This window comes from Amblyomma mixtum, chromosome 2, assembly GCF_055824585.1.
Source record: "Amblyomma mixtum isolate Tamu chromosome 2, ASM5582458v1, whole genome shotgun sequence".
NCBI lineage: Eukaryota > Metazoa > Arthropoda > Arachnida > Ixodida > Ixodidae > Amblyomma > Amblyomma mixtum.
In genome coordinates, this window is record NC_143013.1 from 262,995,278 (window position 1) to 263,019,978 (window position 24,701).

Consider the following 24,701-nt stretch of genomic DNA (forward strand, 5'->3'; position numbering starts at 1 on the left):
AGCGTTCTGTAAACTAAGAGTTGGTCCAGTTGGTCTTTCATGTTGCTGAGTGGCGGGACCACGACCTACAGGTCGTGGGCGGGACCACGTGGGCGGGGCGGCGTAGTTTCAAAGATGCGTGGAGGCCTTGGAGGGCTTCAGGCGCTTGAAATTTCACCGTGCTTCGGAAGGTCGACTTAGCGCTGCCGTCGTCGTATTTGTGTGTGCATACTGTGTGTGCTACGTTCGAATGTTTTTGTTTCGGTCGGTTTTATTCTGGTTAATCGAATTACGCAGTTTCATTAAGGCCAAAGATGTAAATGCATTTCGAGAACGATGTGCGTGCGGCGACGGCGATCCGCACTACATTTGTAACGTACGTACAACGATGCTTGGTGCCCTGTGGAGGAATTCGCAAGTGATGTGCTCCGCGCTACAGGTGTCTCGCCACATGCCTTTCGCCGCGACTGTCAAAGGTGAGGGTTTAGCAACTGTCGTTTCCACAAATGCGTGCATACTTTTCTCCTCGACCATTTGAGTGATTGCTGCTCTTGCTGATTTGTTTACAAGCAGTGCTCAAAGTCACGGGAGGGTCTCGGGTCAGACCACCCCGCACCAATACTGGCAAGCGATCTGAGACCTCCGTGCCAGAATGTAGGGACTGCATGAATCCGAAGCAAGCAACCATTTTTTGTTCTTGTCTATGGTGGAAACGAATCATGAACATGCTTCTTGAAAGCCAAGACGGAGAAGCATACGAAGTTGGTAGCACTAAAAGGGTGGAAAAAAAAAAATGGAAACATGTGCCCTCACACCACGAGTTAGTCCAGAGCTGGCCGCTCAGTTCCAAGGCTACGCAACATCAACGAGCACTCTGACAGAGCGTGGGGATCGTTTGTTTCAGGTGTATGACATAAACTGAGCAACAATGACCCTTAAAAATGATTTCCCTCTTTGTATAGAATAATGTGTAAAACAGGCCTCCAGTTGCTCTCTCCCTCCCACTTTAGTTCCCTCTACAACTGTGCTCGAAATACTAGCGACCCACCTTTGATGGAGCCTGACTTTAAGCACTGTTACAATAGGAACACACGCTCTCTTTTGGGTAGTGTGTTTTGCACTAGCAAACCGTGTAGAAACGACAGTTGGTCATGCGTGGTGTCAAGACTGATTCATCGAGAAGAAACAACGGTTGCAATTTAGCCTTTTCCCTTGACAACTTGAGATTTGCGACGTTCGCTCTTCTGTCTATCCTCTTTGTGCATTTTTTTATAGCTGCACTAGTCGTTTGGAGATGGAGGTACGGGCTAACACTACCGGGCTGCCAAACATTGCATCCTCACGGTGGTGGTGCAGCACTGACCATTGCTACTTGGTGGTGTAATGGAGCTACTTGGATGTTGTAACGTGAGAGTGTCAGTGCCGCCAAGTTGGAAAAAATTGTCCGGCATCGGCGTTGGTGAGTGTTTGAAGCTTCGCAATCAGAGCACATAGATGGAATGTGGCACCTGCCAAATTTTTCACGTGCCCTTGTGACGTCATCACAACTTTTCCACCAAATTGTGAGCAAACGGCCCACCGTGGCAGGTGGCAGTTAAACGAATGACTGGTCACGAGCGGTTGCGCAGGAAGAGCAGCCTTGGTCTCACAAGCCCTACCAGTGGTAGTCCTTGCAACAGCCACCTGTCAGGGCAGTGGTGCATCGCTTAACCACTGCACCACCGTGCCAGGAGTGGAATGAGGACTCGCAGCGGTCGGCAAGTGTAAAGCCGAGAATGGCCAGTTCTGCATGTATGGCCATTAACTCATTAACGCTATCGCATCATACCCTGGAGAAGATGAAGTGTCCCCTGGAGAAGTTTTTTTTTTTACGCACCGGAGGATTCCTGCTGACATGTGGGGTCTCTTCAAGTTCTGCTGTGCATGGAGGTTTGTTTGCGTATTGTTGTCTTCATTCAATTGACAGTTTCGGAATACTGAAGTTGTCTTGCATGCATTAGTGCGTCAGCTGCCTTGCTGTGGCGAGCTTCATATCCTTCTGCACTTTGAGGGTGGTGAGTGTCTTTGGCTATGTGAATGGTTTTGAGTGACCGATGTTAAAGCATTCCTAGCTTCATGTTCCTTGTGCCCTTCTGGTATCGTACATCATCGGCCATGTTAAAATAGAAAGGTCAGTGTTTCCCATTGTGTGTGCATTTCATTTTCCACGGGTAATTTGCTAGTGTAGCATTAACTTGTGTGCATTTGGTTTCAGTGTCATTCTTTTGGGTAGTGTGGTGCATCCATTTCATTTCAGGTACCTTGGCGTCAAAATAACGGAACAAATTAACATGGTCAGACCACATTATCAAACTTTGCGCAAGCACTTCCAGAGCACTTGGCTTTATCCGAAGATCACTATCAATGTCCTCTCCATCAATCAGACAACAAGCATACGAAACATTCATTCGCACTAAAATGGAATATGCCTCAGCAATATGGAACCCTCACCAGGCCTACTTAATACAACTGCTCGAAGCTATCCAGAATCGGGCAGCGCGCTTCATAACGTCGCAGTATTCGTCTCGACACAGCGTTACCAACCTAAAATCGTCTCTCGGCCTTGAACCATTAGCACTCCGCAGAAAAGTATCAATTCTTTGTCTTTTACACAAACTATACTTTAACTTCCCTGCACTACGCCAAACTTTGTTATCTGCTCCCTTACGCTCATCTCGCCGATTGTTCAACTCCCTCAGCATTCAGCGGTTGCATGGTTCATCCAACGCTTTCAACAAATCTTTCCTTCCCATCGCTATAGAAGAATGAAACAATCTTCCTGAAACCGTTGTCATTGAAACTAATCCCACCAGATTTAGGCAGCTAATACCAGACCACTTGAACCAACTATAGCTACTTCCCTCGCGATGCTGTGCCTGCAGTTTGAACTGCTTGTGTCATTGCGACACCCCCCACAAGTGTTTTCCCACTTATTTAATTTCCGTACATTTTAATGTTTAATTTTATATACTACTGCTTTGCCTTATATATTCTGTACTATTTGAATTACCTGACGTTAATTTCACATCAAACTTGTTATTCTTGTTATTTTTTGTTATGCTTTTTTATGTTTACATGCCTTTGTATGACCGTTTCACACCACTGTCTTTCCCGCCCCTTATGTAATGTCCCAGACGGGATCTTTAAGGGCTCAATAAATGATGATGATGATGATATGCTTGCGTGGCGCGTAATTGTAGAGTGGCTGTAATGGTCAGCATTGTATTCCGATGTTCGTTCATTATTCACTTGAAATGTAATTTTGACATACTTGCTGTAATGGTCACATCGTCCAATAAGGCTAATTTTTTCGGGAGCATAAGGTACTTGTGAGGCTGCACATGACATTTTTCGTGGTGAAGTACCTCTCTGCTACTCCTAATGTGAAGACTCTTGTCAGTAAAATGGAAATTTGGGCTAATGGTTACTGGCCATACTTGTTCTGAGTAGTGCGCCTCTTACCTTTCTTCCCGTTGTCCATGTCGCTTTGCAGTCAGAAAATATGCAGGCTGTCTCGCATTCAAGGGAAATTTGAAGTGCCTGACCACTGTGCTTTGAGAATCACTTCCGTCGAGAGCCACCAAGAATAGATACAGTCAAGCCCACTTATAACAATAGTCAAGTGCCATGGAAATACCATTGTTATAACCAATAATTGTTATAACAGGGTTGTGCCAAAAAAAAAGAAAGGATGACAAACTTCAGAGCATTTATTGACAGTAAATACCCAGAGGGGTTTGATTGTTCTAATGCCTGTAAAAGCTCGTTAAATCGAACTTCAGGGAACCGGAACAATGTTCACCGTTCACCGATGACCAAAGCACCGCCATCACTGCGCCACCGGGAGCTTTGCGCACCTCCACGTCACAGGAATCAAGCCGGCTTTTTGGAAGCTATTCTTATGGGAAATTCAAGAAGCATGCAGAACCAAGGGTGTAGTGCAGCTGACAAGAGAAAAACCGCGCTGGCTGCATGCACGCGCGCTGCACTGACTGATGTACGCATGGCGTGCGTAGCCAATGCAGCAATGCAGCAGCTCTCCTGACGCGATGACGCCTGCCTCTTTTTTTGCTTTCGTGGCGTTGCTGCGCCAGCTTAGTCCATTGGTCGACCCCACACATGCACGCTTTTGTGTTGTAAGCATGGTTTTGCTGGTGTGGTTGTAGCATTTCTTTTCTTTTTCTGTAATGGTTGACACTCAGTTACCTGATTTAATTGTTATAACCAATAATGTGCCTTGACAGCATTGCTATAAGCAGTTTATTTTACCATAGAACACATGGCAAAGCTGATGGTGCCATGACCGACCATTGTTATATCCGATATATTGTTATAACCAGTATTGTTATAAGTGGACTTGATAGCACCTGGCACATGCACAGAAAGAGCAGCCAGCCATGCTTATTGTTCATGTGCTTTTGCTGCCAGTTCTCCTTGGCTGTCAGCATCAGCGCTTAATTCACGGTGCGGTGGTCACATGCTCCCAGTTGGCCTCTGAGTGTGAAACAACCTGTATGTCTTGTTGCTAGTTATAACTAGGCCGTGTACTTTCTGGTTTTAACCAAAAGGCACCCATAAATATTTGCCGGTAAAAAAAAATACTGCATCGGTTAAAACCGGAAAGCGCCACTTTCTGGCCACGCTGAGGTTAGCCGACAACTGTTTTCGCAACAAATTTTCCTACTGCTTTCCTTTTCAAGGCATGCCGAGGAGGCACTTATAACAGTACCATCGATATTTTAAACTTGTGTCAACGAGAATATCGCCGTTGTGGATTGTTTTGTCTTTCCAAGAGTGTAGTGGACACGGGGCATGGCCGAGCACATAAGTGTGCGGCTGACTTGATCGTAGGAAATTTTTTGTGATCAGTATGAATTTTGCTAATGCATGCGTGGAATATTTTTTTTTATGTATGGGGATGAAAGCTTCGATTGGGCTGAGCATATGGGAAAAGGATTAGCCGTATGGATGGAGATCACTAGATTGTGTCTCTCATCAAGAGTTGCCAGGATTTGCAGTGTTAATAAGTTAGACATTCTATATCATTTGTTAGGTATTGAACAAATGAGCCCCTTCACAGTGCGCCCCTTATATTGGCTGTCATCAGTCTCTCACCGATGTTGTGAAGCATTGGTGCTAAATTTTGCCTTTTCTCAAGAGCACTGATGCCATTGAGAGAGTAGCCAAAAATTCAGAGCACTTGTCTAAGCTCTAGAATATTCGCAAAAACTTCCAAAAATGGCCGTTCTATACGAGACATCTGCCTCGTTACTCCAGGTTATAAAGAGGATAAGAACCCCATATCAGTGGCGTAGCCAGAAATTTTGTTCGGGGGAGGGGAGGAGGGAGGTAGGTAGGGGGGGGCCTCCACATAGAATTTGTGGAGGGATTAAACGCAACAATAATAACTGCATTGCCATTTACAATGTGTATTAGGTAACACTACAGTGCTTAGAATACTTGGGAAGTGTGGATACTGCGCCGCCAGCTCTGAAGCTTTTCCGCGATGCGCCAGCAAGAGAGATCCAGGTGGCGCTGACACCCGCTTACACGTCCGCTCGCTGAGGAGTCGTCTGCTCTTCGAGCTGTAAATCGGCTGCGTTTGGCGACATACCTTTAAGATCCGCTGCGTTTTCTCTGCTCTTAATGCTACTTGCACGTGTGTGCAGCATCTTCATTTGCCAATCGTGTGTGGTGCCAACATGAATGAATACTTTCGTTAATCAACCTTTTTTCCGCCGTGAATTTTGTTTTTGCAGATCGCTCTCGGATCTCATTTTTTTATCTGCCCTACGCCTCCTTTAGCATGTTGATACAGTACCCATTCGAGGAGAAATGATGTAGTGGTCATAGGCGCAGTGAAATTGGTAGCATTTAGCCGGAGTGGGGTGTGGTGCCGCTATCAAAAGGTGACGTACATTGCGCAGCAAGCGGCGTACGAGAAGGTAAAGCTGGCAAGTTCGCTTCGGAAAGAGTGAACTGGAGAAATACGATCTGGTGGCAATTGCATATTTGTTTGTATGTTTACTTGCCTGAGTTGTTTATTTCTGTTTTTCTTCTATGATGAAAAAGAAATCTGTGCTATAAAATACATTTTTATTTCACAAATGATTGACATCAAAGCATGGAACAAATTTCTAAATTTCAGGCAACACTATAGGTTTTGTCAGCCAGAACAAAACATACTGGGCACTATCTTTGAAAAGTTGAGGATGCAGGGTAGGTTCAACATGAGTTGCTGCCATTCAAGTTGTTCGTCTGAGCTTCAGGAGCTTCCTTCTTTCACTTGCCGAAGTTCGATCTTTATTGAGGGACTTGGTAAAAAAATGAAGCCTAGTAAGAAGAAAGAACTTCACTATGCTGCTTGTGAGTTCCTCCTGGTGCGCCTGACACCCAACACGGGGCACATTCTGCATGACATGAAGGACTTCCACCATACTGTCTCACTGCAGCTTGTTCCAACTGAACCACATTGTAAATACATCTTCTAATGCATCCACAAATGCAAATAGGTGGACCGATAGATACAGAAGGCCTCCTTGATCAATAAAAGCCATAAAAGAGGAAAGGCCCTTATCCGCGTCTTCAGCAGATTCCAAGAGCTGCTCAAAACATTCTCTACACTTTGTAACTGTCACCCTCTTTCGAGCCACATATCCCGCTAGGTAATAAGTTAACCTGGCGTCACTTGTCTGTTGGGAGTAGACATGGTCAGCAAGTTCAGACTTATCAAGGACACTTGAAGCCTCATCAAGCTTCCCCTTATCAATCAGGGTGTCTACATGGTTGGTGGCTTCATCCACTCCGACTAGGGACATGAGAGCACCTCCCACACAGTTTCCTGTTTCCAGTGCTTTTACCAGGTTATAAAAAACTTAAGCAGTTAACTGCTGTTAGAAATTGAGATGACGTTGGATGGTCATTACATCCCGAGAACTGCCTAATTATTCCAAATAACTTTTCATTGGGGTCTTGGCTGAGACGTGAGGTTAGCAAATACTGATACCCGACACATTCAGTCAGATATTCAAGTAGTTCCAGAGTGCCTTTTAGCGTAAATCGAAGGCTTCAGCTGTACTGTGTGACAAAAAGCCTGCCTTTTTGGGCCCGGTGTTAGCTTCCCACCTATTGATGTAGTCCAGGGCATTTTTCAGCACTGCTTCTTGTTCAGAGTTTTTTCTCAGTGCTGCTGAAGGCACTCTTGACGTCATGACAGAAATCAGTTTCTGCATAAAGGTGATGAACTGTTCTGTTGGTCCTCTGTACGTGCGGGACTTTGAAATTTCCTCTTTGTACAAAAAAAGTCCATGCAGGACCTCGGCACAAAAGAGGTGAAAAGCATAGTTTACTTTCATCTTTTTGAAATTATTTGGATTGAAGTGTACATGAGTAATCTTGTGCATAGTTGTTGCACACTTGTCCAATTGATGGGCTACTTTGATTGGTCGCACGTCAATGTGACCCTCTGGTGTTTTGTAGCCCACTTTTATGAAGCCATTTCTCACGCATTTAACCAAATGCGGAAGATCTGACAGAAAGAAAAGGCGCCTTCGATCGTCAGTAGGGTGTTGTATTGATGGCCTCACATCTGCAGCCGTACCGTGTACGCCAAACTGATGCCACATCGCCCGGTTCCAGGACGCTCCGTCGCAGCGTATATAATTAACTGTAAGACCTGCTTTTTCTGCCAGAACAACCGCTTCCAAAATAATCTTGGAAAGTAAATGGGCCTTCACGTTCCCTCTAGACGCAAAAACGCCTAATATTTGGTGCCAGGACCCAGACAAGGGCTGAAACATTACAACCATGCCATGGTCACAAGGCACATTCTTTTCATGGTTTGGAGTGAACGCACCGAGGTCCACAAAGCCATCAATTTTTCCAGTACCTTGGGGCACTGCAAAGTTTTCAGCGAGTTTCATTTCGTCAATTATAAGACCCCCTTGGCACTGAAACTCATCCATTTTTTCGGTTCTTTTTGCAATTCCTCAAAGAATAGTGGAATTCAAACCAAAGCTGCTCTCATACTTCTTCATAAAATTTCGGAGGCAAGGGCGGCTGGGAAGCATAAGAATTTTTTCCCTGTGCACGTGCTCATACAACCTTGGGCTCTTAGTACGCATAATGGCGCATTCCAAAACCCACTCAGAGCTGTAACGCATGCCCGTTGGTGATTTACGACTTGTAACTTCGAAACATTGAAGGATGGCAGCTTTCTGCTTAGGAGGAAGGTTGCTGATCTTTCTCAGAAGTGCCGCTTCCTCAATCTTCTCAATCTCCGCTTTCATTTCCGAAATGATCTCATCTAATGCTTTCACTTTGGCCTTCAAGCGCCGCACAGCTTGAGTTTTGGCTTTCACCTTTCTAGCAAAGTATGTTTTTGATTTTGTTTTCTTCCTCCTGCATCTCTGATTGATAAGGATCCTCCGGAGATGTTTGCAGGCCACACACCGCTCAAGTGAGGTTCCTGTGCATTTCTTGTTATAAATGCACCCATTCCACACTGACAACTTAAAGTTGGAACTCGCGAACGGGAACTCTTCAAGAAACCCTGCGCCTGAACATACATGCAGACCAGTAACGGCCTGAAGAATGGAAGGTGGGTCGCCAGGCTCGTCTAGGACAAGTTTCACTCCGCGCACAAACACTTCATGTGTCACCGTGTCGTCTGTTACAGTAAACAACACAAGCATCCCGGCGCACAGGAGACTCATGTCGGGTGCGGGTATGCACACACTGTATGCGACCTTCAGTGGCACACCACAGAACACGTGCTTCCCCAGCTCTCTGACGCGAGGGCAATGTCCATGTGGTTGAAAGGAAGTCGAGGCTCAGAAATGACCGTCACGAACTCATCCGACTCCTCACCTCGGAGTACCTCGATCGTCCGTTGTCGCTTTTCTGGCACAGTAAGCGGTAGGCACAACCTCTCCTTAGGATTTCTTTTCCTGTGAACGGGCTTCGACAGGTAGGACGGCACATTCGGAAAAATGGTCGGAATGGCACCAGGCAGAAAGACCGGCCTCGTTCTTTCAAGGCGCACGGTTTTGCCGTCAATAAAATGTTCAAAGTGGCGCGACACGAACTGCTTGTCGAAGTGCAGCTCGCAGACGGCAGCGTTGCGCTCGAGCGGCTTGTCTACTCTTGGAATATTGCGCTGCCATTGCTGAAACACGTCCTCTTGTTTCGGCACACCAAACAAAGACAACTTTTCCTTGGACGATTTGTACCCGCTCTTGCAGCCGGGTACAAAGCAGTGACTTTGTCGTCGGCTCATTCTGCAAACTCAAGGCAGCATTTTGACGAAAAAACAGCGGAAAACACACGCATTATGCACGCAGTCGAGCATCCAAGCACTGCGACTGCTGTCTGTGGTTTTCCTCTTCAAGCCATACCCTGCGTTCTTCAAGGGCGAGCTGCTGCTTGGCTAGGGAAATTTTTTCGTTTTCAATTAAAAACTCATGCTCCTCGCGCCTGGCCAGGAGCTCTAATCCTACAGCTTGCAGCCCTCGAATTCCTGCCAGGACAACAAAGGGAAAAGATATTTGTCAACAGTTGTATGAATGTTCTTGACGTATTCATGTAAGTCATGTAAATTCACTCACACGACAAAATGCAAACATCAGAAACTCTTCACATCTCTTATGTAGCAAAAACAGTACAAATGAAAATGATAAAAAGTTGCGTACAGCTCTGTTGGAAGAAATAAACAGGGCGTGCAGCACCTGTGAAATCGGCCCAGTCATCAAGGTTCGCTTTTAAGATGCGTTCACATTGAGGGGTGGAGAAACCTTTCAGAAACGCAAGGGTTATTGCAGGGTTAGGAGTGAGCACGGTGACGTGATGAGGCATTGCAAGAACAGTGTACAGCGCAAACCCTTTGGGGCTAGAGTTTTACAGGGCTCGGCAGTTTTTGTAAAGCTATAAATTTGTGGAGGAAGGAAAACTGGGCGAGTCGCTTCGAAAAGAAATTCACAATACTTTTAACAGCACGAAAGACACATACAGAAAGCCGTGTTGTCTCGCCTCTTTGTATCTTTCACATGGCTAATTTCCATGCACTTGTGTTTGCGGAGGCACATGTATGATAAGCCTTGTGATAACCGCACCCATAAACCTATGCAAATTGCTTGTTGACCAGGTTAGTGAGTCTGATAGTGGTGTCTTAGATTTGTTACTAGTTTGCTAGCTGGGAAAGTGGAAGATATATGTTGCTAACATACACAAATTATTAACTCATTGACTATAGCTAATAACTCTGACTTTTTTCAGCTCACATTCTGTGAGATTACCAACTGCTTTCATTTGCCACATCTGTAGTATGTAGACATAAAGCCTGGATACATCTTTGTATTCTCTCATGCTGAACAATGTGCAAGGAATGAAACAAGCTGGAACTGCAAGCAATCCTTTTGTGTTCCTATTTGACAATGTAGTTTATAATAAACACATAAACCATTATCCAGTTTATATCCACTTCTTGAAAAGGCACATATCCGTATAAGAACACTGTGCATTCTAATCACTGCTCGTCACAAAAATCTCCTACAGAGTAACTAAGTAAGGTCACATAATGAAATTTCGTAGCACCTTGTATGAAAAAGAATGCATATGGTCTGCCGATCACATATTTCTTGCACATTACATCTGTAATAAGTAGGGCCCGGAAATTTAGGCATTTGCCTAAAAATGCCTATAAATGCCTAAACGAGGGATTTTTGCCCTTGCCTGCCTTTTTGTCACTTTTTAGGAAATGCTACCTATTTAACCTCAATTTTTGCCTATAAATGCCTAAATCTGGCACTTCGGTCCTCGGTGACGTTTTTCAATTTTGAGACTTACGTCTATGTATGGTGAAAGGCGCGCGCCGATGCACGCACAAAAGGCGCGGGTCTCGCCGAACGTTTTTCTCGAATTGTAACTTGAACGTAGTGTAACGAAGTGTTTATCTCGAAGTGTAGCAAGAGGCGAGTTTGGAAAGAGACCTGAGATACATTAGTGCAATCTTCTCAACATTGACGGAAAGAATGACAAAGTTGGAAAAGGCTGGAATTGCAATAGATGAATCGCTGAAGGAAGTGGCAGAAGTACCGCAGCACTTTGGGGAATGGAAGAAAAGGGTGCCACTGCTTCTACGATGATGCAACAACTGGTAGAAAAAAATAGATGCCTAGAAACAATTTCCCAAATCAGAGTCTTTCTACACGGCGACGATATGGGTACATCGCCTGAAGGCCTAAGCCTTTATCAACTCTCACGTTTTAGGTTCGCGCCACTAAGTTCATGTGATGTCCAAAGAAGCCTATTGAGGTACAAAACTATGCTTAGCGAAAACCGAAGGAGCTTCACGCTCGAAAACCTGAGAATGTGCTTTATTGCTTCAGTTGAGGACTCCGTATGTTCCATGCTTGACTTATAAATCTTGTACTTCTGAGTAAAGAGTATTATTCAAAGCGCCTATTTTTGCTTTATAGAGCCTATTTCAGTGTTTTTTAGAGCCTAGATGCCTGCCTATTTCGGGGTTCTTTAGTGCCTAAATTTCCGGGCCCTAGTAATAAGCATCATGATGTCAAACGTGCCTGCTTTAGCTTTCAACATGAAAGCACTATCCGTGTGTTGCCCTCGATCTATGTGCAGTATTATTATATGTAGTTTCACCTTTGGGCATATCTTGCACACGCTGCCGCTGCCTTCAATGCGGCTGCGCCTTTGCTGGACGTGCTCCAGGAACAGCACTGTCATCAGTGTCAGAATGGCTGTCTGCTACAGGAATCTGCTCAGTGTGGACAGACTGTGGGCTCCGCAGCAGCAGTTGGGGCTCCTGCTCTGGGTCGCATAGTGACATGAGCAACTTTGAAGCCGCTGACTCAGCGTCTGCAAGTAAACAGCAATACAGAAATGTATAAATCCACTACAGTTATAAGGTGTCAACCAAACAAGTGCGAAATGCAACTTGCCGGAGGCAATGTGTGTTTTTGTCCTCTGCCGGGATGACACCACAACATTCAGAGTACAAAAAAGGAGCAGCTGATTCAAGTTCAAAAAGTAACCATTATTTTAGCTCCACTCGTTTTTTGCTGCACACTGCGAAGGGAACAACAATAATAAAACTGCATCGACTACACCAGCAGTAAGTCATGTGGAGTGTTCATCACTCGAAAGAGCAAGCATTTTGAAATTCAGCAGTTGCTCAGTGTTAGCACCGTGGCAAGTCACGCAAAGGAAAACGGCGACTTGTGAATAGATTTTATCACTGTAACCCCTAAGAACCAACCACATGACAATAGGAATGTCGTGTTTTTATGCCAGCTCCCCTACGCAACTAATGTGAGCGATTTATTGCGCCTTCGAAGCTCAACAGGCAGAGCGGCGCACAAGGCATTCTTTGGAACATGTATAAGCACTATTGCATCGCTTACCGGTTTGAATGTTGTCTGCCTGGCTGTTCTCCGTTTCCATCAACTCCAATGCGCCGTCGCGCAAGTTTTGCACGGCGCGCTTTTTGTTAGTGTCTGAAACGGGTGCTGACATCAGCATTTTCGCTGCCTCAGTCCCATTACCCTTCCTCGGTTGTGCTCGCGCCGCATATTCGAATTCACGAGCGATATCCGACACTTCTTGCAGCAGCTGCTGTAGTTCTCCGTACTGCTCCTCTGTGCTGGATCTGAGATAGAAATGAGATTGCATTTTGCGAACACGCATGTCATTTGTAACCTAGATGTAGAGCACTGAAAGCAGTTAGCACGCATGTACTTACTTTTTCAGGTTTGTTCTGTCTTGCTGACAGAAATACCCCGGCAGCAAGTCGACTCGGTCTCGCACTGCCCGTAGCGTGAGCTCCCGCCGCATCGCTGCTACTACGTTGCCCAACACAAGTTTCCACAAGCCAGGGTTCGCAAACGGATTTACCGCAACAACCTTGCACAAGAGGCACAAGTCCTCATGAATCGCAAACCGCGATTCGCCGAGGCTGCACTACCTTGCAAAGTTGTAGCGGCAAATGTTTCTGCGACTGCTGAACTGGCGGCAGACATGTTGGAAATCTGAATGCACCGCTGTCGTGTGAGACCAGAATGCTTTGCGCAAGGCCCGCTTGTCACGCCGCTCAGCACTCTGCTTGGCCGCCGCGGAACGGAGGTGACGGTCCGGTCGTGCGCTCCCGTCTCAGCAGGTTCGCGCATGCGCAGTATCGCTCCCGCTTGCCGGCTGAGCGGAGCGGGTGCGCAGAGTCACTCAGCTAAAACTCTTTAGTTTAATGCCATATGCGCGATTCTGCACACTTTCCAGTTCAGTGATGAGTGAATTGACGCCTGGGTCCCAGGCAGAAGCTGCATATTGCGCTAGGACAACGTAAAAGGTTTCTTCTAAGATAACCAAACTTACAGTTAGAATTATTAACTACATGATGGACATGCAGTTTTCATGACAAGCTGCTGGTTTTGTGAACACGTAAATATTTGTAGGAAGAGAGAGATTCAAGAGGAACATTGTTGAGGTAGTACGTAGGAGCTGATGTGCTAACATGGGTGACATGCTTATGCTTACACTTGTTAATGTTGAGCTCTATGTTCCATTACTGACACCATTCGGAAATGCTGTTAATATCGGATTGTAAGATAGAGAACTCACATTCGTTGTTAATTTTGCGATAACAGCCATCTTCAAAGAGACAAATTGATGACCTAAGGTTTGTGGCCTAATAGCAAGATTTATAGCACACAGAGTTGTCACATTGTATGTTTCCTGAAGTTCAGCATATGTAAGTTGTACATTTTCTTTTGAAAAGGGGGTCAAAGTAACCATGCCTTTCTTACCTGCAGCGGGCGCTCTAATTCCTGGAAAGCCCTTCTATGCTGGCACTATGTTGCCCAGTTCAGTCCTGGCAAGGAACCCGGACTCAAATGGGATGTGTGTCTGATGAGTGACAATCGTAGGCCTTGGAGGCAAATGTCGCTATACGATTTGGTAAAATTGCTGTTAAAGATGTTAAATGTATAGCTGCCCTTATACTATGCTGCGAGACGGATGGGTGTCCAGGCAGACGAAAGCACAGGTGGAAAAGTAAAACTGTTTATATGAGAATGGGTGTCCGGCGAGCCCGGTGGCACTCAACCAACTGCCTAGCAAGCCAGCGGCCTCTCTCAGGATATGAGAGTACTGCTTAAAACAAACAAAAAGAGGCGCTCGCGTGGTACATGCCGTTGATGTGCAAAGAGAGAGAAAGAGTAAGTCTGAGGTGCACGCGGGGCTGGCGTGGTCGTTCGCGTTCACCTGGCTCAAGTAACAAGGCGTGGCGCACACATGTGCACTGGCAGGGGCGTCGTAGAAGTTATATGATGGCAGTCCTCACATCCCACCCCTCTTTAAAAAATCTCCCATTCTCTTACATCACTTCTCATAGGCTTCCAGCCACCTCGGCGGCCGAATATGACGCCAGGAGTGATTGGAAACACGGGCAAGCTGCAACGTTCTCAGTGTTCTCATAAACACAGTCCGCGATAACTTCAGATGTTTCGGGAGGGAGTTCAGATATATCACCATTTTCACTTTGCACAGCACTTTCAATTGATGATGGAAATGGCGTTGGTTGTGGGTCTAGCAGGACTTGGTCGATATACGGTGGCCGGAATTGTTTGATCTGGCTCAGATGAACAATTCTTTCGTCCCTTGACAAAGTACTGGCAGGATGGGCAGTGACGCGACGAACTACGAAGGTGACAGGCGTCTTTTGGTCGGCTATTCTGTAGAGACCCTTGAACTTGGCGGCAAGCTTGGGTGTGCCATCTGTAATGGGCTCTTGGCACTGAAGCCACACGTACTGACCGACTTGAAAGTTGGCATCGCGATGTGATTGGTCGTAACGGTTTTTTCGTTCTTGTTGAGCTTGAATTGAATTGGCATGTGCCTCTGAGCGATGTTCGGTGAGGTCTAGCAGCCTTGTCTCAAAGTTGGTTGTCGCTTCGCGGCGGAATTTCTCTGTTGGCAGTTTGGGAACATACCCATGTAGAAGTTCAAAGGGCGAAAATCCCAAGCTCGCGTTTATGGCAGTGTTGACGGCAAAGGCTGCCGCATTAAGCTTTCTTTCCCAACTGAATGGTTCAGCGCTGCATGTCTTCTTGAGCACGGAGACAAGAGTTGCGTTACTTTGCTCTACGAGACCATTGCTGGATGCACGGTACGGGACAGAAAAGTGTTGTTCAATGCCATATAGTCTCAGAAAACGTTTAAACTAATGGGAGTCGAAAGCACGGCCGTGATCTGACAAACAGTCATTGCGGACACCATAACGGTAGAATACCGAGTACAGATGGTGAATTACTTCTTTGGTGCTTGTTGTGACCACTGCAGCAGGTACAATGAAGTGAGTGGCAAAGTCGATTATGTTGCGGATGTACTGCGCTGCGATGCGCCGCGCAAGCTGCAGTCCAAGTGAAAACTCCTGTTCTGGCGATTGCCTGCAGGGGTGATGAAATTTTGGCAAAGTTAGGTATGAACCGTCTGTAAAAATTCGCCGTCTGTAGCCAGGATAGGACAGACTTGGCATTTGTTGGCATGGGCATGTTCAAAATCGCTTCCACTTTCGCTTCCACTTTCCAGCAATCTCAAACAGTCGGTAGCAAATAATCTTCTTCATAGTTATTGTCAGTGTACTTCTTGGTTTCAGCTTCATTGAGGTACAGTCCATCTTGGCATTTGTGGGCCCCATTTTCCCACCAGCTTTCATCATGTATGTGGCACTCTTGTCTGTTGAAGCACTTAAGAGATTGGGTCCTGTTGTTTGTTTCGGCCTGGTTGGGAGGAAGTGATGCTCTTTGAAGAAGCCACTGTTTTGATCCAGGAGCCCCCCCTCATAGCAGTAGGCAGTGTGCCTGCTCCGATAGGCGATAGTCCCACTGACTGCTGTATTGGTGATGATGGCTGTCAATGGATATTTCCCATTGCACACTGTTGTGTGTATATTTGCTCCAGCACTTTTATTTTGTACACTTCGTCTCGCAAGTTGTTTGCAGTACTGGGAAATAGACCTCTCTCGTCCAGTCAGGGCCAAGGAAGACAGCAAATAGTCCCTCAACTGTTTGAGCAGTGTTGTGACTATTTTCCAAACAATTATTGCAGTAATAGGAGAGTTTACTAATTCAGTCCGGCAGCACTGGTCGCCGGTGTCGTCCGCCATTAGCTTGGCGATGGCTCCCGCTGCTTTGATAGCCTCCGCGTTCTCCCTTGCTTTACTGAGCCCATTTGGATAGCATACCTCCCCTTGGCTAGGAATGTCGTGGTCCAGAAGCCTCTCTCTTATTCCAAAGAGCCTCACCATCAACAAAATACAAGCTTACAGCGCTTCAAGGAGCCTCGGCAAGCGGAATGATGACCGCAGCCACAAGTTTGTCGCCGGAAGCTACATTCAGTGCGATTCCATCGAAACGTCATCATTCACTACATGGTAAGCTGCCTTATGTGCGACTTTGCTTTTATTGTTTTCCAGCGCTCTTTGCTGCATAAATGATCATTGTGTTCGCTGAACTGGCAGACACACTCTCATTCTTTATGGGGCTGCACTGTAGAGCAGGCATGGCTTGTTAAACTGAGTGCCTGCTATTTTTTCACTTTGTTCGTGCTGTAAGGAATATTAGTTACTTTGATCATCTTTTTTTTCTTTTGCAGTGACTCCACGTTCGTGCATGTACGCGCGCGATGCTTTAGGAGCCAGAAGAAGACTGCATTGCCTTATCAAGTCAGTGCTATGATAACGCAAGATGGCTTCATAGAAGGCTGCACATGCGAGTGCGCTGTGCGGGGGAATGGTGCGTGCCGCCATGCTCTGGCATTGCTGAAGTCCCTTGTGCTGCTAAAGAAGCAAGGATACGAAGAACCGCCGCCTGAGCTGTCTTGCATGGAGCTGCCGCAGAAGTGGAGGCGATCACATGGAGGTAAAATATCGTCGAGTGCAGTAGACAAAGTAGATTGGAGATCCGTACGGCCCGATGGTCTGGAGTGTGCCACGGCTTCTCGACTTTACGAAGCGCGCAAAAAACCCAGGCTTGCAGGGGATGTCAAAAAAGGGCTGCTCTGAAATTCGGACAAGACCTCTCGGCACTGGCACCAACCCCATTTTCAAAGCACTTGCAGGCAATGACAGTGAAAACAGCAAATTCTTCCTATGGAGAAACTTACGAAGGCAGTATGTTATGGTGCCAGAAGCCATTAGTGCCTCACCATTTCTCAAGCCATGTTAGTCCAGACATCAAGTTGGGTACCACAGTGAGAGGTGCCGACTCAGTTCCACCAGAACCAGCTATCATCTGTGCAACGTCAGTGTATGTGGCTTCAGCTCAACACCTGCCACCACCACAGAAAGCCATAATTGAGGTGAATACACATGTTATATAGTCCAACCTCGTTATAACGAAGTCGCATTTTGCGCGGAAATTCGTTCGTTATATCCGATATTCGTTATAAAAGCATGCACTCAAATTCCAGCAGAAAAGGTCTGTTAATAAACCAAAGTAAAGGCACTTTAGGATGGACAGCACAGGGTTGAAAAATGCACTATTTTTTAATTTAACGCATGGTATAAGCATGTCATACCTCGCCTTGCATTTCGTACTGGAAAGCAAGAGCGAACTCACAAGTCGGGATGCTGGCCAGGTGCAAAAACTAATTTATTTAAAAAACGATGTAATCTTCGTTCGGCGGCACTTCACACTATTTGACAGGTTAAATTTTTCGACGAAATCAACACAGAGCAGTGCTTTCCCGATGTTAGCTGATTTGGCCACAGGTAGGTTCCCGAGGTACCCCCTCAACTTCGCCATCTTCACATGCATTGTTGTTTGTAGCATCATCTGTAGAAACCACCTGATCAACAATTTCTTGGTCGGTCAGTTCGGGCGCCACAGCCACCAGACAAGACGTGGCAAACAATCCGACGGCGCTCATTAAATCGCTGCAGCCAGCCACTGCTTGCATAAAAGTCATTGTGGCCTCAGACGCAAGTCAGACTTCTCGCCTCCCTTCGAAGGACGGCACCAGACACAGGCAGGTTACGCGCTATAACGTCCTTGAACCATGCAAACAAAGCATCTTCAACACCCTGGTGGTGACAGAGCCTTACACTCTTGCTGTCATTCTTCACAACGCCTGCAGAGAGGACGTTTGCAACCTTCTGCCTTGCGCTCAAGATGGTTGATAGAGTGCTAGGCGCGACACCAAAGTCCGCGGCAATGACTTTTCCTTACGCCCGCTGTCAACCGCCCTGAAGATCTTTATCTTCGTTTCAAGCGAAACTGCTGCTACGACGCGTTCCGCGACGGCGTCTACAGAATGGACTGCAGAGATCATAGAGATAGCGCGGAGATAGCGCGCGAGTCGGCAATCGTGCCGGCGGGGTGGCCGGGGAGCACGGGCGTTGGTTCGATCACGTGTCACATGCTACGCAGCTGTTGATGCTAGATTCATTCGCTCTCCCTAGATGGCGTGGCGTGCGGAAGCGCGGGTGATTCAAACACATCTTAGGTGCGGGCGATTCAAAAGATAAAAATTTAGCGTGTTTTGAAATTTTTTCCTCCTTGCTTGCGCATTTTGAGCGCTGTGAATACAAAACTGCTTCGTTATAACCGATATAGTGTCGAATTTTGAATTTTTCGTTTCGTTATACAGATAGAACTCCCATAGAAATAAAGCACGTCCAACCAAACTTTTCTTTCACTTCGTTATATCCGATAATTCGCTGTATCCGTGTTCGTTATAACGAGGTTCGACTGTATTTGAATAATGTAGGGTAATGAGAATGTGGCTAGTATGTCCAAAAAATGTCCACAGCTGCAGCTCTGTCTGAGTGTTTTATTTTCTTAAATGCATACAACATATGTGCGTATAACCCAGGATGGTGTATTAATATGTTAAAGTGCTGAATGTAGCTGCTTATTCTGCGTGAACATATGTGCATATGTATTTCAACCATCATGCACAGCAAATTGTTGTTGTGCTCAAATACAAATGTGCTAGTTGAAGCAGAGCTGATATCTGGTTTTACCTAAGCAAGCATATTTTTCTGTGCTTTTTTTTGCAGTCACTAACTCTCACCATCACCGAGGCTCTTCAACTGGAGAAAAGTACCTGTGGGCAAAATAAGAATGCTGCATGGAAGGCAGCCCGCCGTCAACGACTGACTGCATCCAACTTTGGTGCAGTTATGAAACGGGAGAACTGGACAATGAAGGGGCCCAAGAACTTGACTGCCGAGAGGGACCTGTCACGAGTGAGAGCAATCCAGTAAGCACCCATTTTTACATGTAAATTCAAGCACAATTTGAGTCTTGTGCTCAGACTAATGCTTACATGCACTGCTTGTAAAATGCATCAATCTTTTGGGGTGATCTGTTGCAGTGTGTTACATTATATGACACCTTTTTCTTGTATGGACACAAGTCGATACATTGATTCTGTAGTAATGGTTTGGTTTATGGGGTTTAACATCCCAAAGAGACTCAGGCTATGATGGGTCCTGTAGTAATGCATCACATCACAGGAAGGGGGCAGTAAGGGCTAGTTGATGTGCCATGAGGCCTTTAGCAGCGCTGTGAACAAACACTGGTAGCATAAAAGCATGCAAAAGTAACAAAAAGTTCAGTGCGTGAAATAAAACTCTTTAATAATATTTAGTGCTCTCTGCTGTTGTACATTCTTATTCAAACTTGGACACGAAAAAAATATTTCTTCCATCCATGCACAGATTATTTACATCATAAGTGTTCATGCCGTCTTGTAACAAACTCATTTCATTTTGTCAGACACACATTCGAAGGCACCTCGATACAACAGCTTCATTCTGATGCAGCAAAGTTTAACACGTCTATAAGATAGCTAATATTGTTCGGCATGGGTTACTTAATGATCATATTTCTGCTTTCACTGGCAGCCTTTCTGTGTGAATTGGAGGTGTTGGTTTTCAGTGCAGTGTGGATGACTATTTTCGGTATCTATTTCAGGTACGGCATTTCAAGTGAGCAGCAAGCCATATGCCGATACGTGGCGGCAATGCAGGCACTGCAGCACGATGTGCAGACTTTTTACTGTGGATTTGCTGTAACTCCAGCTTGGCCATGGCTGGGAGCCTCACCAGATAGAATAGTCTGGGACCCAGAAGAAGGCAGCCATGGAATTATTGAGGTCAAGTGTCCTTGCTCAATGAAAAATATGGATTTCCCAAGCCTAGAAGGGTCATGCCTCGTGAAAAACGCCACCAGAGTCTTCAGACTTCATCGCCAAGATTTTTATTACTATGAAGTTCTTGGCCAAATGGCCCTAACTGGCCTCACCTGGGCAGACTTTGTTGCCTATTCACCACATTTCATTGTCATCAAAAGGATAAGGTTCGATAAAGCTGCTTGGCAGCTATGTAGAAACCAGCTAGAGAAATTCTACTTTGACACACTTCTCCCATTTTTGGCAGAACAATAAACTACAGGTCATCAAAGGCCATGAAAAATGATAACAAAACTGCTTCACTGTCCATTAAATTTCGACCTGAAACATATACAAGTGATATCAATATCTTTTATTCAGACAGCGAGGTCTTAGATGCACGGGCAGATGTGCTGCGCCTGATGGAGTCCAGACATCCTATACATTGAACAGAGCATGCAGCATAATAAAACGTCATACAGTTACATCACTTATACATTTGCAAAGAAGGGAAGAAAATGCATACATCTACAGCAATGAGAAAGACTACCAAATAGTGTGCATGCATTATTCAGTATCGTTGCACCCTATAAGCGGGCTCTGGAGATTGGTCAAAAATGCACAAACAGCCCACATTTCATTGATGACAGGCGCTGTGGTCAGTGGAACTGGCCTGTCAAAGATTTGGAATGCTTTGATGCACTGAATACGCCTCTTAACATGAATCCTAAGTTTTGCAATCTCTTGTGTTTTAGTTACTTCTGTTGTGAAACAGTCTCTGCGTAAAAATGGAGGAGTATTCAGTGTGACGCCAACCTTACTAAGGAGGTCATCTATCTTAAATCCCTTGTCAGCCATGACTATGTCTCCAGGCTGTAACTCGAGCTTTAGAATCCACTTTTCTGTACCAAGTCCTTGTCAGAAATCGACCCGGCAAACAGTTTTGACAAGAAAGTGATCGTCCCATCTGGTGCTGTAGCAATCAATGCTTTAAATGTATTTGCCGACTTGTAGGTTGAGAAAGTTTGCGACTGCAGCACAAGAGAGCTTGGGACCTCACACCTTGCCTGTGTTGCATCTATGATTACTCTAGTGCTTGAGTACCTCTGTGTGGTAAACACAGCTGGCATTAATTCATTTACTTCTTCTCTGGACATCCAGAGGTTAAGCTGGCCTATCTGCAGGTACATGAAGCTAATCCAGGTTGTGCACAATCTGGATACTATTGCCATTGAAATCGTAAACCTGTAGGCCAGGTCTTTTTCGAACAGCCCAAGGCGAAGCCTCACGAGCACTAAGAACAGCTGTTCTTTGGCAGGCAGCAAATGGGGCCTTCCAGCATTGTTAGTGCCCTCCTTATAACTTTTTGTCCAGGCCTTAACATTTTCGCAGTTCTGCCCTGGATCAAGGAAATCAAAAAAGCTTATGAAAGCCTCATAGCTTGGAAGGCCCGTTTAGAATGCCATCTATTTAGGGCTGTCTTTAAAACATTCAATGGGAAATTTTCGACTCAGTCGTTCTTCAAGCTGCACATTTTTAGCTTCTACCAGCTCACCTTCACGGTGCACCCTGTAGAAAGAGGCTTTTGCTAAGCTCAGTTACTCTGCCTGGCCCTTAAGCTTTGCCTCAAGGGTTTCAATATGTGCCATTAGAGCTTCAACTTTTTGCTTGAGGTCCGCCACTTCCCGCAAGCACACACAATCGCACGCAGGGTCGTCACTGATACTGTTCGATGCGCTAGCCTCAGCAGGAACGCTCCCGCCGCTCTTTTCTGCCGCCTCTGGTGGCTCGGTGACAACACCGGTGGGCGGCTCAAGGTCGGATGTAGCGGCACTAGCACTGTTGGTGGCAGAGTTTATGCTGCATGATAGCCTGTTTCGAGGTTTTCTTCTCTGTGGAGGTTTCGGCGCAGAGGATGCAAACACAGTCGACACAGCATCTTGTCTGAGAAATTGCCGATTCCCCACTACGTTCCGAATATAGCAGTCTTCCACGAACTGCCTCGAACACACTTTGGTGAATTTTGTCACGTTGAAAAACTTCCCCTCGTCACGTTTAATTGCAATCAGCCACCTCTTCTTCCAATAAGCATCCCGTGGGAAGCAGTAGAAGGGCACCTACAACAAAAGAAGTAGACGCAAGGTCATGCACGAATTAAGTGCATGAATGAGCACTCCTCTTTGCTTGCACAGTGGCACACAGCAGTGAACGGGCATGATGCTGGTAGTTTTCAACACAGTGGTTGTGAGACGCTGGGCAAACAGGCGATTCTGCACAGACGGTGTCGCATCTGCATGCGTGCATGGTTGCTACCGGAGTGGCTCGCCAAGCTAATGGCGGCAGCTAAGGCTTCGTGTTTCGCTCAATAGATGGCGCTGAATTAGGAAACTCTACTATTGGTAAATTAGTTCAGGGTGGTGTTTTAAAAGTTTATTGATCATTTCATTCACAGGTTAAACTAGCAGAGAAAGTTCGCACGAGCACAGTTTTGTGGAGGCTTCCTTCAAGTGGTGTGCCGTCATTCGTAAACATGGCATCCGCCAAGTTGGCAGAGTCTCCTGCGTGCAGTAGCTGGACACTGGTGCTTTTTCTTTTCCAGGGATGGAGCCACTAGTCGCGTGGGGGAGAGGTGCGGAGGAACATGTTTTGCAGCGCCCGCCGTTCTGATTCCACTGCAGCCTTCACAGCGCACCAAACAACTTGTGAGATGGAGTGTAGGGGCCGGCGCCACTACATTTAAAACTGCGAATTTCATCACTGGCATGCTTGGAAACAAACTATGATTGCTACAGTATATAAATATAGCAGCCTACATATAGCAGGTATTAAGATTTGAGAGGATTCCATGAGGGCCTTACCATGGATGAAAACGTAATGTTTTCATCTCATGCTTTGAATTGCTCCTCACCAGCAGCAAGGGCCTAACCAAGACACTAAAGATCTGTTGCGTTGTCTGAACCGGCAGATATTTGTACCGCACCATCTGATGCGTGTTGCTGGACCTAAGAAAGAATGGTAGAGAATACACATGACTGTTCTGTAGAACAAAAAACTGTGCAACTTGGCATGAGCTTGTCGAGAGCGTGAGAATGATTGTGCACAAAAATGAAGAAATCCATGACGTAACACCTAGAGGACATCACGAGGTTGACGCGGAGCTCATCCCACGCAATTTGTCCTGTTGCTCTCATTTCAGCACTCGTAAGTCCGCATTTTTGTGAAGCACTGTATTGAAGCCTACGCATCATTGGCTAGATAAAGACTTACTGTTGGTACCTCTCAAGCTTTGTTTCGGGTACTATGCCGTCGTCTCTCCTCTGGCAAAAAGGGAATTTTTGTTGAATTGTAGGCGACAGAACTTCTCTCGTTATCCAGAGAGTGGGCACTACATATGCATGTTTGGCCCTTAATGAGTTGCCACAGGCCATTGTCCACACTAATGAAGAGAAAGAAACTCTTCATTATTTCTGATTTTAACCTTGGAGGAGGCGAAAATAAACTTTAGAAGATGAAATGGGCACTTCATACAACTGTGATCCACTGCTCCCATTGCTCTTTCTCGTAAGGCTTCCATGGAAATCCACGCAACTTGTTGTTCGGGATCTTTCACTCAACATTTCTGTGGCTGTTGCGGGAACTGTACATGTAGAAGTAAACGTTGCCACCTTTTTTTGATGCCACTTGTCGGGCCTTTCAATTGTAGTCCTGGCATGGTCACTTGGAACTGTGTCCGGTGCATTGAAGAATTGTTCGCCCTTGCTATCATTAGATGAGAGCTTGTTGTTTATATATGCACGGCACAGCTTCAGTGCATCTTCTGTTCCAATGGTGGTGCGCTCTTCGAGATTGTGTTCTTCTAGGTCGGTGGCCGAGTTGTATTCACAATCAACATAGGGCTTAATCTGATTAGTGCTGACAATGTCGCTGTGCCCTTAGCAGCTTTCTGCTTCCCAGTTGCTTTCTGTAGCTTGTGTCTTGGGGCGGAAGGGACCATGGCAGGAGTGCAGAAATTTTGACACGTGGCCTCTCTTGGATGTAAACAAATGTCTAGGTGTAATCAAAAGTAAACGGAGAACGCTGTTGACTTGTAAGATTTTTCATGCTTTGCTTAGTTGAAATTCCCAGCCATGGTACGTACGCGTTTGTAGCGGAAGCTAGTGCGCTTTCTTATGGACAAACTATGTTTCTTCATCTCCGATAGAGAAGGCGTGATTGCAATTTGAACAGAATAGCCTGCTTCGTTTACTTATGTCACCTGTACATAAACAATATCATCAACAGTCAGTGGCTGCATGTGGTGTATTTGATAGTACTGCAGCTTGTTTGCCTCCTGGGCCCTTCGTTCTCACTGCAGCACCGCCTGTTTGTTGAAGCATTTGAACGCATTTGTGAAGTATCGATTGACGACCTCATTTTTGAAATTGGGTATAGCTCTCTTCATCTGGTTGCTGGTAGGTTTACGAGAGGGTGACCGCGGGTGAACATTGTAGTGTTGGTGT

The 24,701-nt window shown here is 45.9% G+C and overlaps 1 protein-coding gene and 1 pseudogene across 4 annotated transcripts in view; one reads left to right on the forward strand and one right to left on the reverse strand.

The window, feature by feature from the left end:
* The first annotated feature begins 44 nt into the window (after positions 1-44).
* LOC149363824 (uncharacterized) overlaps positions 45-24,701 on the forward strand; it is an 82,665-nt gene continuing 58,008 nt past the window's right edge. For 2 of the 4 annotated variants that reach the window (XR_016289120.1, XM_089573784.1), the window contains exon 1: positions 45-455. Coding sequence is in view for 3 of the 4 variants with exons in the window: in XM_089573784.1 (XP_089429910.1) it covers positions 230-455 (226 nt within the window). In the remaining variant the exon portion in view is untranslated. Of the gene's footprint in view, positions 456-16,680; positions 16,947-19,087; positions 19,547-20,006; positions 21,549-24,701 lie in introns of those variants that run through there. The other 2 variants (XM_089573783.1, XM_089573785.1) reach the window with 2 other exon arrangements.
* Positions 7,995-9,295, reverse strand: LOC149363825 (uncharacterized; annotated as a pseudogene).